At 43.3% G+C, this 16,358-nt stretch overlaps 1 protein-coding gene across 1 annotated transcript in view; it reads right to left on the bottom strand.

Annotated features, from left to right (window-relative positions):
* Nucleotides 1–5,695, bottom strand: part of gas2a (growth arrest-specific 2a) — a 129,270-nt gene extending 123,575 nt beyond the window's left edge. Inside the window, exon 1 of the mRNA XM_078221013.1 lies at nt 5,554–5,695. Within this exon, the coding sequence (XP_078077139.1) occupies nt 5,554–5,695 (142 nt within the window). The remainder of the gene's footprint in view (nt 1–5,553) is intronic.
* Nucleotides 5,696–16,358: the final 10,663 nt, after the last annotated feature.

Raw genomic sequence — 16,358 nt, 5'->3', positions numbered from 1 at the left:
CATTTTGTGAGACATCAGGAGAGCAGCTCGGTTAGATGGGGCAGGCAGATGCAAATGTCACATCAAGTGCATCTTTAGAATCCATCTTTTTATATTTAAGGAAGGAAATATACTCTCTTAAGGGACTCCAAATGAAGGTTCACTGGACTGGTTCCTGCAACAAGTGGATTATCCTGTGAGGAGAGATTGAGTAGACTTGGCAATATTCCCTGTAGTTAGAAGAATGAGAGGCAACCTACTTGAAAAATCTAAACTTCCTAAGGGGTTTAACAGGATAGATACTAAGAAAATGTTTCCCTGGTAGGGGAATCTGGAACAGGGGTCACAATCTCAGAATAAGTTATCATCCATTTAGGACTGAGAGGGGGACCAGTTAACATTTGTCTTTTAAGGTACAGGTCGATGTTTTACACCTTAACATGCAACCGGGAAATCACCTCTATGAAAAACCATTGATACCGGGCACAATTGGACCTCCGCTATTTTCCAAGAAGTTGTCATTCTCCCACCAGGTTTACAACGGGAGACTGGGCAAAACACACAAGTAATTTCCTACAGTAAAAGCAAAAGGCAATTTGCCAATTATAGAAACTCGAAATACAGCTGAAAATATAATACAACAATATTTGTGGAAATACAAAGCACCTCTGAAGAGAAAAAAGTAGATTAAAATATTCTGTGTATGTATCCTTCAATAGAGTCCAAAATATCTGGTTTTACTTTGAATATTTTTTTTCTCAGAGATTTTGCAGATGATTTTACGCTGGATTTAGTCAAAGTACCGATGCAGAAAAGTGTGTAAAGTACCAGATAAGTTTTAAGTTTCCTGAAAAATGTGGTTGAGCTAGCAGATGGCACATGCTTATCTACGGTGGCAGCTCAGGAGGGACAGGCACAACAGATTTCCAATAGAAGATTCTATTCCTTATCTGAATAGACCACTCACTCTCGATAAGCTTGTCCAAACAGGTTGGCAGGTAGCATTCGTTTCAAGCACCCTATGTGTTACCACTGGCTTTCCTGCTGAGGCTGGAACCAGTAATCAGGAACCTTAAATGCAGGGCCATCAAATATTTTTGGAATTTGACAACAGAATCTTCATCCGACGCCAGGACCCTGCAATCTGCTGGGAGCATATTGCATCAGCTCTCCTCAGGCAGCCCCTACCCTGAGATGCCAAACGAGTGGATCCATGGCAAAATGGGAGAGGAAACCAAATGCATCATTCTCATATTATAATACCATTGCTGAGCCTGAACCTATTACAGGTGAAGATCAATTTAAGAATGATGGAAAGCCCAGGAAATCCTGGAAAGCCTACAGGCAGAAAACACATTTTTAAAAATTCATTTACGGGATGTGGGCATTGCTGGTTAGGCCAACATTTATTGCCCATCACTAGTTGCACTTCAGAAGGACGCCCTTGTTGAAGTGCTGCAGTCCCTGAGATCTAAGTACACCTACAGTACCTCCAGAGAGGGAATTCTAGGATTTTGACCCAGCGACCGTGAAGGGACAGCAATATATTTCCAAGTCAGGATGGTGAGTGACTTGGCGGGGAACTTGCAGGTGGTGATGTTCCCAGGTATCTGCTGCTCTTGGTAGTGTTCATGAATTTGGAAGGTGCTGCCTAAGGAACCTTGGCGAGTTCCTGCAATGCATCTTACAGATGGTACACATGGCTGCCATTGTTGCCAATGGTGGAGGGATTGAATGTTTGTGGAAGTGGTAGCAATCAAGCAGGCTGCTTTGTCCTGGAGAGTGTTGATTTCCTTGAGTGTTGTTGGAGCTGCACTCATCCAGGCAAGTGGAGGGTATTATAATACACTCCTGACTGGATGGTGGACAAACTTTGGAGGGGTCAGGAGTTGAGTTACTCTTCGCAAGATTTCTAGCCTTTGACCTGCTATGACAGCCACAGTATTTATATGGCTAGTCCAATTCAGTTTATGCTCAATAGTAACCCCAGGATGTTAATAGTGGGGAATTTAGCAATGATAAGGCCACTGAATTCAACACTGGTGGTTAGATAGAACATAGAACATAGAAAGCCACAGCACAAACAGGCCCTTCGGCCCACAAGTTGCGCTGATCATATCCCTACCTCTAGGCCTATCTATAGCCCTCAATCCCATTAAATCCCATGTACTCATCCAGAAGTCTCTTAAAAGACCCCAACGAGTTTGCCTCCACCACCACCGACGTCAGCCGATTCCACTCACCCACCACCCTCTGAGTGAAAAACTTACCCCTGACATCTCCTCTGTACCTACCCCCCAGCACCTTAAACCTGTGTCCTCTCGTAGCAACCATTTCAGCCCTTGGAAATAGCCTCTGAGAGTCTACCCTATCCAGACCTCTCAACATCTTGTAAACCTCTATCAGGTCACCTCTCATCCTTCGTCTCTCCAGGGAGAAGAGACCAAGCTCCCTCAACCTATCCTCATAAGGCATGCCCCCCAATCCAGGCAACATCCTTGTAAATCTCCTCTGCACCCTTTCAATGGCTTCAACATCTTTCCTGTAATGAGGTGACCAGAACTGCGCGCAGTACTCCAAGTGGGGTCTAACCAGGGTCCTATAAAGCTGCAGCATTATCTCCCGACTCCTAAACTCAATCCCTCGATTAATGAAGGCTAGTATGCCGTACGCCTTCTTGACCGCATCCTCCACCTGCGAGGCCGATTTAAGAGTCCTATGGACCCGGACCCCAAGGTCCTTCTGATCCTCTACACTGCTAAGAATGGTACCCTTCATATTATACTGCTGCTTCATCCCATTGGATCTGCCAAAATGGATCACTACACACTTATCCGGGTTGAAGTCCATCTGCCACTTCTCCGCCCAGTCTTGCATTCTATCTATGTCTCACTGCAACTTCTGACATCCCTCCAAACTATCCACAACACCACCTACCTTGGTGTCGTCAGCAAACTTACCAACCCATCCCTCCACTTCCTCATCCAGGTCATTTATGAAAATGACAATGACAAATACTCTTTTATTGGAGATGATCATTGCCTGGCATTTGTGTGATGCGAATGTTACTCGCCACTTGTCAGCCCAAGCCCAGCTCTCCCAATTTTGGCACAAGCCCCCCAGTGTTAGTGAGGGGACTTTGCAGCGTCATGCCAGGTGGTCTATCCTGATTTATTACTTTCTGTTTTCTTTGTAGCAGTTGAATGCAACTGAGTGGCTTGCGAGGCCATTTAAGAGTCAACCATAGCTGTGGGTCTGGAGTCACACGTAGGCCAGACCAGGTAAGCTCTGCAGGTTTCAAGGTCATTAGTGAACCAGTTGTGTTTTTATGACAAGGGTTTCATGATCATCATTAGACTTTTTATTCCAAATATGTCATTAAATTCCACTATCTGCCATGGTGGGATTCAAACCCAGGTCTCCAGAGGATTACCCTGGATTTCTGGATTATTAATCCAGTAACAACACCACTCTGCCACCGCCTTCCCTAACTTTCTAACCTTCACTTATCATGGGGAGTGCCCATTTCCCAGTTGCAGATGTTATAATCCAGTTCGGGACCATTAAAAAAAATTCCAAATACCTTGTTTTAACCACAGAACTACATCACAAGATTTCAAACAAAGCAAACTTTATTGCATATAAAAGACTTAAGCAAAACAAGCACTATTAAGTTAATAATATGGTTTATAACTATGCATGCAGGATAACTTCCTACTGTCCCCAAGAATTCCCTTATCAGACAAATCAATCATAAAGTTCATGACTTCTGTAGGGACAACCCATAGGTATGCCATAGTCCGTCTCAAGAGGGACTATGGGCGGCACAGTAGCACAGTGGTTAGCACTGCTGCTTCACAGCTCCAGGGACCTGGGTTCGAATCCCGGCTCGGGTCGCTGTCTGTGCGGAGTTTGCACATTCTCCCTGTGTCTGCGTGGGTTTCCTCCGGGTGCTCCGGTTTCCTCCCACAGTCCAAAGATGTGCGGGCTAGGTTGATTAGCCATTCTAAATTGCCCCTTAGTGTCCCGGGATGCGTAGGTTACAGGGGTTAGTGGGTAAATATGTAGGGATATGGGGATAGGGCCTGGGTGGGATTGTGGTTGGTGCAGACCCGATGGGCCAAATGGCCTCTTTCTGCACTGTAGGATTCTATGATTCTATAAGAATTTTCCTCAGCACAAGCTATTCTCAGAGGTAAAACTTTCATTGATCTTTTCTTGACTATGGATGTCTCAGTCCCTTGTCCTGGCTGTTTTTCCAAGCGTCCAAGCTATTCTGCTAGTCATTTTATTTTGCAATACACCATGAAGCCCACTGTTTGTGTCTTTATATGCCCTGTTTGTGAACTGAAATCCCACTCACCTGACGAAGGAGCAGCGTGTGCTCCGAAAGCTATTGGCTTTGGCTACCAAATAAACCTGTTGGACTTTAACCTGGTGTTGTGAGACTTCTTACTGTGCTTACCCCAGTCCAACACCGGCATCTCCACTTCATTGAACAATACAGGCAAACTTTTGAAGGACCATTTTCTTAGGTGTTTTGACAATCACTAAAACACGGTACTTTTACTACCATACTCTGCAACAATAATCTTCCCAGAACTAAATATCACTTCTCAAATATTAACATGAATCATGAACTGGATATTCACAACACAGTGAAGAGAACACGAAAACAGAAAAATGCGGGAAAATCTCAGCAGGTCTGACAGCATCTGTGGAGAGAGAGTAGAACCAACGTTTTGAGTCTAGATGACCCTTTATCTATTCTTTAGTTTTTTCCCACTCATCAGGTTAATAGGTCTTCCTGTGATTACACCACGACTCTTAAAAAAACATGCTGGTAAATTTAAGTAAATTAAGTAACCCAATAATGAATCAAATTATTTTAGGGTAATAACAACTGGTGCAAATTCTTTCTTCAAGGTCAAACAACATTGCCTTAAGCTTCAGCAACTTGAAATATTAACTACACTGTAAACATTTATAAAAGGGAGCAGATCTACCATGGCATGCCCTGCATGTAATCAAAGACTTGAGGTGCACAACTGATCGCAATACTTCAAGACAATAAAAAGTAATACCTTATTATGCAATAATATGCAAGACTTAATAGACGTACAGAAATTGAGCTCCACAAATAAATGAATAAGATACACAATCTGGTTTAACAGATATCCAACCTATAAGGTTCTGTCCTTATCTTCAAAGACTCAGGCTTGCCACCAAAATAATTCTATAAAAATCAAGTCAATTACTTCAAATATGTACACTTAGAAGTAAGGAAGTAACTATGCATTGGAAAACTGGAAGGGTGTAAAGATTCAACCAACACCATGATTCATGTAAAAAGAGCACTCATTTATGGTACAGACTAGATGAACCATCAATCTTCAAAACATTTTCCTATGCAATATTTTTGTACGTTTACATTCTACCTCAATTAAGCGGATACTTTTCTAGGAGGACTCTGCGCAGTGGCTGAACTATTTCCAAAGTCCCTAGACAAGTTTGAAATAGCTCTCATTCTCAATCATTCAAATCAAGTACCAAACATTAAAATTGTAATCTTACCTAGTAAATTTGTCAACCATAGAGCCAAGTCTTCTTTCATTGGTAATAAACTAGCTTCATGTCTGCTTGCCAACCACTGACTATATTGGTGCACATCGGACAGGCTTGGCCCAGGTTCCTTAGGACTGAATGTGCTGTACATCTTTCCTTATCCACTTGTGATATCTAACAGAAAATAAAACAAACAGTCTGTGATTATATATAAGGAATAACAACAAGTGACGGATGATACACCATGCACAAACTTTATTTTTGTTTTGAAGTGTATTAGTGTTTATTCCTCGGTAGTTGAAATAAATGTGAAAATAATGAATCTGTTCATCCTGCTTTAGAATCAAAATAACAAATTACTGTTGGTTGTATTTGTGGCAAAGGATCATGCATCTTAATTCAACATTTACTGGATAATCTAAAAAGTTTACATCAAATTTAAAAAACGTTCTACTCTAATTAAGTATAAAGTGTTATTTTAAGTATTTTAAGTTTTACCGTGTTTCCAAACTACTGCAGTACTTGTCTACAAATGGCACTACACAATGTTGCTTGCTAAAGAAAGTTCCAATTGTACACCTTTTTTCCTGTTTCAAAACAGTCCTTTTTGTACCTGAATTTGAGCTAACATCTCAAGTTCCAAGTAGCATTATCAACAACAGTGATCTGGTTTAGTACAGTTTACAGATCGTCTCATGGCATGCAGCAGTCTGTTCCTTTTTCAGCAGGGCTATAAGACATAATCACTTCCCTCTAAACGAACAGTGGGTTTTTACATAAGCCTGCACAGTAGAGCATTCATTGCATCTTCTCAGCAAAGAGCAGTGTTACAATGTTTTGTCTCATTCGTAATTTAAGCTACCAAGCTGATATTTATAAAAGGGTTCTACATGAAAGGAACAAGTAATCATAGAAGCATCTGCACTTTCTTCAGCACTTCTTTTTCACTAATTAGTTGATCAGACAGTAAAAATCGTCTACGTAAACAAAATGCGTCGAAGTTAAGCTTCTCCAGTGTAAGTTAGGTGATGACTATAACGCATGCTGACACTGAAATTACTGCTTTATTATAATTGACATGATATTTGAAATAATAATCTGCAAACTTTGGAAGATTCGATTGGCAAAATGAATCTAATTGTTTTTTAGACTTTTGCTTTCCAGTTTTCCTTCACAATCACATCAAAACCGTCGGATAAACTCATGTTGGAGTTTCACTCAAAATCTGAGTGTATACATATTAATATAGTCAACCAAATAGCTCTAAACATGTAAAGGTTTCACGCGACGGTATAAAAGAGCGACTTTGTCAATCATTGGATACCTCGTACGTTTTCATTTAGTTGGCGCTAAAATTTTACAACTGTCTCAAAACGTATGTTCAGACTGCAATCAGCCCAATAATGTGCCAAAACGCCGGCTTTTTTTAGCTCTCAATATCGCTCTTTATTAATCTTACAGTGCCGTGGAAGCTCATAGTTGCAGACTAATCACTGCATTGCTCCTCACCCACTACAAGCGGTTCCGTTCTGTAGATTTCACTCAGTTTCTTCTGCAATGCAACACTCTGCGGATCGATCCTGCTCGTACGTGCATGCGGATCAAACAGCACTTTCCACAATGGCTCTCCTTGCATGACGGATTCTTCAGTTCGTTAAGCGTGATTCTTAGTTTGAAGCATCCTAATAGTGCCGACTGAAAGACGGACATCACATTTCCTACACATTCACATCGCCCTGTCACATTCACATCGCCCTGTCAAAACGAGAACGGAAGTCAATGGCTACAAATACCTTTCCACGACCAAACACTGTCAATGATTTACCCCTGAAATGCACAGATTTCAACATCTGGCAAAATCAGACTGTTCGATCATTAATTTCTTGAATTGCGTTTTTTTTTGTTGATTGAAGGCAAATGTAAAATAATTTTATCACGTGAATTGCATGACTTTTAGGTTTTATATTATCTGACAACTATTTTGGCAGTGCACAAAAAGTCTATTAATCAACCAGCCTGAAGATCGAGTTTCAATTTTCTGCTGACTCATTTTATCTTTACTTTGATTTTTTAACAGAAATATTTATCTGAGTCAACTAGCTGGCATAGAATTAACAATGTTTGGTTCTCTAGATCAAATAACTGACAATGTGTTTACAACTCGTTTCTGTTACATTGCTACCCGCCACATGCGATGATTCAGACAGGCATGAAGTGCTTTTGATATCATTTGGTGGGCAGGCAGTCATACTTAAAGTTTATTTATTACTGTCACAAGTAGGCTTACATTAACACTGCAATGAAGTTACTGTGAAAATGGCAGATGGAGTATAACGTTGGTAAGTGTGAGGTTATCCACTTTGGAAGGAATAATAGTAAAATGGACTATTATTTAAAAGGTGAAAAATTACAACATGCTACTGTGCAGAGGGACCTGGGGGTCCTTGTGCATGAATCACAAAAACTCAGTTTGCAGGTGCAGCAGGTAATCAAGAAGGCAAATGGAATGTTGGCCTTTATCGCGAGAGGGATGGAGTATAAAAGCAGGGAGGTCATGCTGCAACTGTACAGGGTACTGGTGAGGCCGCACCTAGAGTACTGTGTACAATTTTGGTCCCCTTATTTAAGAAAGGATATATTAGCTTTGGAGGGGATACAGAGAAGGTTCACCAGGTTGATTCCGGAGATGAGGGGGTTAGCTTATGAGGAGAGATTGAGTAGACTGGGCCTGTACGCATTGGAGTTTAGAAGGTTGAGGGGAGATCTTATAGAGACAATTAAGATAATGAAGGGGCTAGACAGGGTAGAAACAGCGAGGTTATTTCCACTTACAATGGAAACAAGAACTAGGGGCCATAGCCTCAAAATACGGGGGAGTCAATTTAGAGGAACTTCTTCTCCCAGAGGGTAGTAAATCTTTGGAATTCTCTGCCCAATGAAGCCGTAGAGGCTACCTCGTTAAATGTGTTTAAGTCACAGATAGATAGATTTTTAACCATTAAGAGAATTAAGGGTTATGGAGAGCGGGCGGGTAAGTGGAACTGAACCCACTATCAGATCAGCCATGATCTTATTGAATGGCAGAGCAGGCTTGAGGGTCTAGATGGCCGACTCCTGCTCCTATTCCTTATGTTCTTATGTAAAATCCCCTCATCACCACACTCCAGTGCCTGTTCGGGTACACTGAGGGAGAATTTAGCATGGCCAATGCACCAAACCAGCATGTCTTTCGGACCGTGGAGGAAACCCACACAAACACGGGGAGAACATGCAAACTCCACACAGACAGTGACCCAAGCCTGGAATCGAACCTGGGTCCTTGGTGCTGTGAGGCAGTGGTGCTAACCACTGTGCCACCATGCTGCCCTGTTGCTCACCAATAACAAAACAAATGAGCTCCTCATTAAAATATTGATGGGATCATCTTTGGCACAAAATGACTGTTGTTTCTTGACATAAGAATATTCACACTTCAAAGTAGTCGATTGGATATACAATGCTTCGAAATGTCACACAATTCCAATTGAAGCATGTTTCTTTTTTGAGTTTTCACTGAATCTGCAACATTTATTCATATTCCGGTTTAAGAAATGAGTGTTTCACTAATTGAACCAACACTCCTTCATATTTCTCTCCATGTGACATCACACAATAGTGACAAATTTATTTATTTGAGTCACGCCAGTATCTTTTTGTTCATCCATTTATGGGATGTGAGTATGGCTGGTTAGGCCAGCATTTAGTGCCCATCCCCATTGCCCTTGACAAGGTGGTGGTGAACTGTCCTCTGAACTGGTGCAGTGCCCGTGGTGTAGGTACACTCACAATGCTGCCAATGGTATTCTGAGACTAGGCTGGATTTTCTGAAGTAGTCATACTCTCTTTTAGTGCAGAGGCTATTACTGACGTGGAGAATTCCATTTAAAGGACACATATCTCTACCAGGGTAGGTGGTTATCATTTTCTGAGCACTTCTGAACATTCAAATGATAATTAGTCTGTGGTTGACAGGACAAAAATTTAGCTTTACTTCAGGGCTTGCATGGCTCAAAATGATTAGGTGACACAGGAAGTAAACAGAAGCCACATGGATCACAGATCTTGTAGACTGTAGCCCACCCACGGTTTACCAGGAACAGTTATTAATATTCTTCCCTGAATGAGCACATAATTAAAAATTCTGATTTGAGAAGTTTGAGAGAGCAAGTAAGAATAAACTAAGGGAGATGGTGGCATAGTGATAATGTCACTGGATTTGTAATCCAGAGGTCCAGATTAATGCTCTGGGGACATGGGTACAAGTCCCACTACAGCAGCTGGTGGAATTTAAACTCAATAAAGTCTGGAATTGAAATCATGAAATGATGATCAATGATTGCGTTATAGTTAAGAAAGCCAAACAATGCCTCTACTTTTTCAGGAGGCTAAGGAAATTCGGCATGTCGGCTACGACTCTCACCAATTTTTACAGGTGCACCATAGAAAGTATCTTTTCCAGATGTATCATAGCGTGGTATTGCTACTGCTCTGACCACGTCTACGGGAGGGGGGGGCAATTCTTCCAGTGGGAGACATCAGCGAAGGTCGTTTTGCAGGTTTCCTGCTGGGTACCCGGTCCTCCGCACAACTCCCAGCCCAAGATTTATAGCATCATAAGTTTCACGCCAGAAATTGGCGCAGAGTTGATTTCAATATTAAATTTGAATTTGCATCCAATTAGCGATCCCCCAGCTAGGAATAGTTCCCTCCAGTGGGAACAGGTGGCCGAGCCACTGGAGGGAAGAAAGGCCCCCCCCCAGGAGGTCGGTGGTAAGGGGGGTGCCCAAAGGGGCAAACTGGCAATACCCCAGGGGCACCTTGGTACTTCCCACCGGGCATCGGGACTGACGGCGGGAAGGGTTCAGGACTGGCTGGGTAGGGGGGATCGGAGAAATTGGGGCTGGCCGGGGAGGGCGATATTGGGGCTTGCCCAGGAAGGTCCGCAAGGCCTGCGATCGGGTGGGGTGGGGAGCTCTGCAAAGCCAGCGATGGGGGGTTGCAGGGCTGGCCAGCGATCACTCTGGCCAGCGATCGATCTGGCCAGCGATCAGGACGCCACCATCACAGGGCTATTGCGCATGTGCCGATCTCAGCGCTGACATGTTGGCACATGCACAGTGGCCCGCTCAGCGCTATGCTGCCGGCCTCTCCAGCGGGAATAGGCCCCACCCCCAGTTTTTCAGAGTGCGCTCTGCAGTGCTCAGAGTGTGGGAGATTCAAAATGAAAATCATCCTAAAAAAAAGCAGGAATTAATCCCATTTTAACATGAATTGGGTACTTAGAAATTTTTTGGGAGAATCCCGGCCCACAAATAACTACAAAGGGTTGTGAATGTAGCGCAGTCCATCAGGCAAACCAGCCTCCACCCATATTTCCTGCTGCCTGGGAAAAGTAGCCAGCATAATCAAGGACCCCATGCACCCCAGACATACTCTCTTCTGCCTTCCTCTGTTGGGCAAAAGATACAAAAATCTGACTCAAGAACAGCTTCTTCCCTGCTACCATCAGACATTTGAATGGTCCAACCATACATTAAGCTGATTTTTCTCCATATCCTAGCTATGACTGTAACTCTCTCCTTTCCTTCTCCCTTATGTTCTCTATGAACTTGGGGCGAATGGGATCAAAGATTATGGGGTGAAAACAGGATTAGGCTATTGAGTTGGATGATCAGCTATGATCGTGATGAATGGCGGAGCAGGCTCGAAAGGCCAAATGGCCTCCTCCTGCTCCTATCTTCTATGTTTCTATGAACGGTATGTTTTGTCTGTATAGCACGCAAGAAACAATACTTATCACTGTATCCCAGTACATGTGACAATAATAAATCAAATCAAATTGTTGTAAAAACCAGGTTCACAAAAGCCCTTTAGAGAAAGAAATCTGTCATCCTTACCTGGCGTGGCTGAAATTCAACTCCATACCCAAGCAATGTGGTTGACTCTTAATTGCCCTCTGAAAGGGCCCAGCAAGCCACTCAGCTGTGGAATGGGTAACAAACACTGTATCTCAGCCACGCCCACATCCCCTAAAAGAAATTTAAATAAGGTTTTCTCTGACAAGTGAGTTCATAAGCAGAGGTCATAGATTCGCAGGGGAAACAAACAGTACACTTTACATGTCCATGCCAGTCATATTTTGCGGGAGTTGGGGGGGGGGGGTGCATGTAAAGTAGAGTCAGTGGCCAGCCCGCCACCTTGTCACTTACCCCCAAGCTTAGCCCCATGACATAGTAGATGGGCAAACACCTACCCATATATGTAAATAAATAATTGATGGTCAAATGAGGTAACAAGCCAATTCACCCTGCTGACAATACGCTGCCAATGCCTTAACACAGTTGGCAAAGGCAGCCCATTTTTTTAAAAATGTTTTCTTCAGGATAGGTACCCTTGTGGCGATTCCCCCTAAGATAGTATTCCCCCTTCCTTTCCAACTCCCTCCTCTCCAAAAGCCACTGCTCCCTATCCCCTCCCTAAGATGGTCAAACACTCCCCATACAATACCCTGGACTTACCTCACTCCAGAATCCATTGGGCCCTCTTCTTGGGGCAGGTTGCAGTTCTGGCAGTGCCTACTCCTGAGCTCTTGGCTCTGCTGGGACTGCTAGATCTGAGGACAGAGCTTTCTCCCCAATCAGGGATGGAAGTCCCACTGTTTGCCAATTTAAGCGGCATACAGAGTATTATGGTGGGGAGTGGTGTGCCCATCCTATCCTTGGAAATTGCAGCTCAAGAAGGATCTTTTGCACACGGAATGTTGTTCAAATCTGGAATGCACTACACAAAAGATTAGAGAATTCATAGGAACTTCCAAAAGGAAATTGGGCATGTACTTAAAGAAAACTAATTTGCACGGTTATGGTGAACAAAAACTGGGCTGTGATACTAAACTGGGCAACTCAAAGAGCTCACACAAACATAATGGGCCAAATAGCCTCTTTCTGTGCTTTAAGATTCTATGGTTAACTTGTTGTCAAACGCTCAATTTGGGTTCCGCCAGAATCACTCAGGTGCTGACCCCATTACAGGACAAAATAGCTGAACCAGAGGTGAGGTGAGAGTGACTGCCGTTGACATCAAGGCAGCATTTGACCCAGTGTGCCATCAAGGAGACCTAGCAAAACTGATGTCAATGGAATCAGGGGTAAAACTCGCCACTTGTCGGAGTCATACATAGAAATCATAGAAATCATAGAATCCCTACAGTGCAGAAGGAGGCCATTCGGCCCATCGAGTCTGCACCGACCACAATCCCACCCAGGCCCTCCCCCCACATATTTACCCGCTAATCCCTCTAACCTACGTATCTCAGGACTTTAAGGGGCAATTTTTTTTAACCTGGCCAATCAACCTAACCCGCACATCTTTGGACTGTGGGAGGAAACCGGAGCACCCGGAGGAAACCCACGCAGACACGAGGAGAATGTGCAAACTCCACACAGACAGTGACCCAAGCCGGGAATCAAACCCAGGTCCCTGGAGCTGTGAAGCAGCAGTGCTAACCACTGTGCTACCGTACCGCCCCAAACATAATACCTGGCACAAAGGAACATGGTTGTGGAGGCCAATCAACCCAGCTCCAGGACTTGACTGCAGGTGTTCCTCAGGGTAGTGTCCAGCAGTCCAGCACTCAACCGCCTTCAGCTGCTTCATCAATGACCTCCCTTCCAGCACAAGGTCAGAAGTGGGGAAGTTCGCTGATGACTGCACGATGTTCAGCACCATTCACAACTCCTCAGATACTGAAGCAGTCCATGTCCAAATACAGCAAGACCTGGACACAGGCTTGGGCTCACAAGTGGCAAATAACATTCACGCCACACAACTGCCAGGCAATGACCATCTCCAAAAAGTGTCCTGAGGTCTGGTACATCGGCGAGACCATGCAGACTCTACGAAAACGTATGAATGGACACCACGCGACAATCACCAGGCAGGAGTGTTCCCTCCCAGTAGGGGAACACTTCAACAGTTAAGGGCATTCAGCCTCTGATCTTCGGGTAAGCGTTCTCCAAGGCGGCCTTCAAGACACATGACAACGCAGAAACGCTGAGCAGAAACTGATAGCCACGTTCTGCAAGTATGAGGACAGCCTCAACCAGGATCTTGGGTTAATGTCACACTACATGTAACTCCCACCATTTGGCCTGGGCTTGCAAAATCCTATTAACTGTCCTGGCTTGCGACAATTCACATCTCTTTAACCTGTGATTACCCCTCTCTCCACTCTTACTGTCTGTACCTTTAAAGATTTGATTACCTATAATGACTCGCATTCCAACCATTATCTTGCAATTGCGTCTCTGTCTATATGTGCCATGTTTGTGAACCCAACTCTCCACTCACCTGATGAAGGAGCTGCGCTCCGAAAGCTCGTGATTCCAAATAAACCTGTTGGACTTTAACCTGGTATTGTGAGACTTCTTATTGTGCCCATCTCCAAAAAGAGAGAATTTAACCATCGCCCTTTGCATTCAATGGCATTACCATCGCTGAATCCCCCACTATCAACATCCTGGAGAGAGGGATAGGGAGCAGTGGGTTTTGGAGAGCAGGTAGATGGAAAGGAAGGGAGAATACTATATTAGGGGGACTGCCACCGATGCACATAAGGTGCCTTTCCTTCAGAAAGTACTTCACTTTTCTACCCATCCTTTTAAAAATATTTTTTTTAAAAACAGACTGCCCATGCCAACAGTATTAAGACATGGGCAGCATATTATCAGTGTCAATTGCCTTGTTAGTTAATTTGACCATGAACTGACCAGAAACTGGACTGGACTAACTATATAAATACTATGGCTACCTGAGCAGGTCAAAGGCTAGGAATTCTGCACCTAGTAACTCACCTCCTGACTCCCCAAGCCTGTCCACCATCTACAATGCAAAAGTCAAGAATGTAATGGAATAGTGCCTGGTTGAGTGCAACTCCAACAACATTCAGGAAGCCCGACACTATCCAGGCCAAAGTAGCCCACTTGATTACAACCTTTTCCACAAATATTTAATCCCTTCATCACTGATGCACAGTGGCAACCATGTGTACCATCTACAAGATGCATTGCAATAACTCATCAAGGTTCCTTAGGGAGCACCTTCCAAACCCATGCCCACTATCATCTGGAAGGACAAGAGCAGCAGATACCTGGAAACACCACCATCACCTGAATATTCCCTTCCAAGTCGCTCACCATTCTGACTTGGAAATATATTTCTGTTCCTTCAGTGTTGCTGGGTCAAAATGCTGTATTTCCCTCCCTAACAGCACTGTGGGTGTACCTACACCTCAGGGACTGCAGCAGTTCAAGAAGGCAGCTCACCATCACCTTCTGAAAGCCAACTAGGGCATGGCAATAAATGCTGGCTTAGACAGCAATGCCAACATCTTGTAAAAGAATAAAAAATAGTTGAAAGTTAGATTTGAAAGAAGTAGTAATAGCTTGGGTTCTTCTGGTGATGATAAGGGATGAAGTGGAATTCAGATAGTTTAAACAGTGATGACGAAGATGATGAGGTGACACTTTGAGGCAGGAGTGGAAAAAGAGAGCAGCTGCATGGATTTAAAAAAATAAAACCCAGCCTAATGGTTTGGATAATGTAATTGGTTAGTCGTGGTTAGTATATTGTTGTTCCATCTGAGACCTGGGTTGGAATCCAGCTGTTAAAATGGAAGCCTCCATTTGTCTCTTTGTTGGCTATAAGGGTTCTGAGTGAAATTATTTTGACAGTTTCAAAGTAGCTTCAACTGCTCTCTAAACAAGGGCAACTAGGGATGGGCAACAAATGCTGGCCAGCCAGCAACGCCCATGTCCCACAAGTGAATAATAAAAAATGTAATGGCACAGTAAAAGGAACTTCACTCGGCATCTAACCCGTGCCTCACCTATAACTGATCAGGAAAACTCAGTGTTTGCAGTAGATGACAAATGCGTTCAGTTATACTGATACTGACCTGTTTCACCAAGAGTAGCTCATCATGCAACATAAAAAGCAACTGGGGCTGCATTGTGAACGGAAACAAAATGCTAGAATCAGGAATAAAACAGAAAATGCTGGAAAAACTCAGATGGAGAGAGAAACAAAGTTAACATTTCAAGTTCATATGACTCATCTTTAGAGTTCATCATCAAAGAATGGGAGAAAAGTGATGGATTTTATACTGTGTAAGAAGGGGTGAAACAGATGGAGCAGATTAGAAGTGATGTGGAGATGCCGGCGTTGGACTGGGGTAAGCACAGTAAGATTAGAAGAGCAGAGATACATGGAAACGAGGACTGGACAAAGATATTATGGACACAAGACAAGGGAATGTTCATGATAGTGTTGAAGACTAAAGAAGGTGCTGATATTGCCATAAAAGGTAGAACAATAGAATGTGTTAATAGCGGAACAAAGGTCAGCGTTCTGTGAAAGCAGAATTTAAGAACAATTAACAGATGGCCCAAATTTCAAAGGGATTATCTATTTAGATTGAATTGGTTGTAAGTGGATTCTGATTGATCAATGAACAACTGTTCTCTAGTGCATTTCCCATGGCAACACCTCACTAATCAGAGTTAACTTGCATTTTTAGAATTTAAACAAAAGCTTGGGAATAATTGTTCGCTGATGCATTCTCCATGGAAATGTCTCAACCAATCAGAGACCTCTTGATAACTAATCAGCACTCATTTTTCACACAGTATAAATTGCTGTGCCCTTGAAACTTGATATTCTCTGTCTGTCCTGATGAGCACAAGATGGAAAGCTTTGACAGCATGTCTCTTTTTCCA

This window comes from Mustelus asterias, chromosome 9 (assembly GCF_964213995.1).
Source record: "Mustelus asterias chromosome 9, sMusAst1.hap1.1, whole genome shotgun sequence".
Classification (NCBI taxonomy): Eukaryota; Metazoa; Chordata; class Chondrichthyes; order Carcharhiniformes; family Triakidae; genus Mustelus; species Mustelus asterias.
The sequence above is the reverse complement of the archived record's forward strand: the minus strand, read 5'-3'. Positions and strand labels throughout refer to the sequence as shown.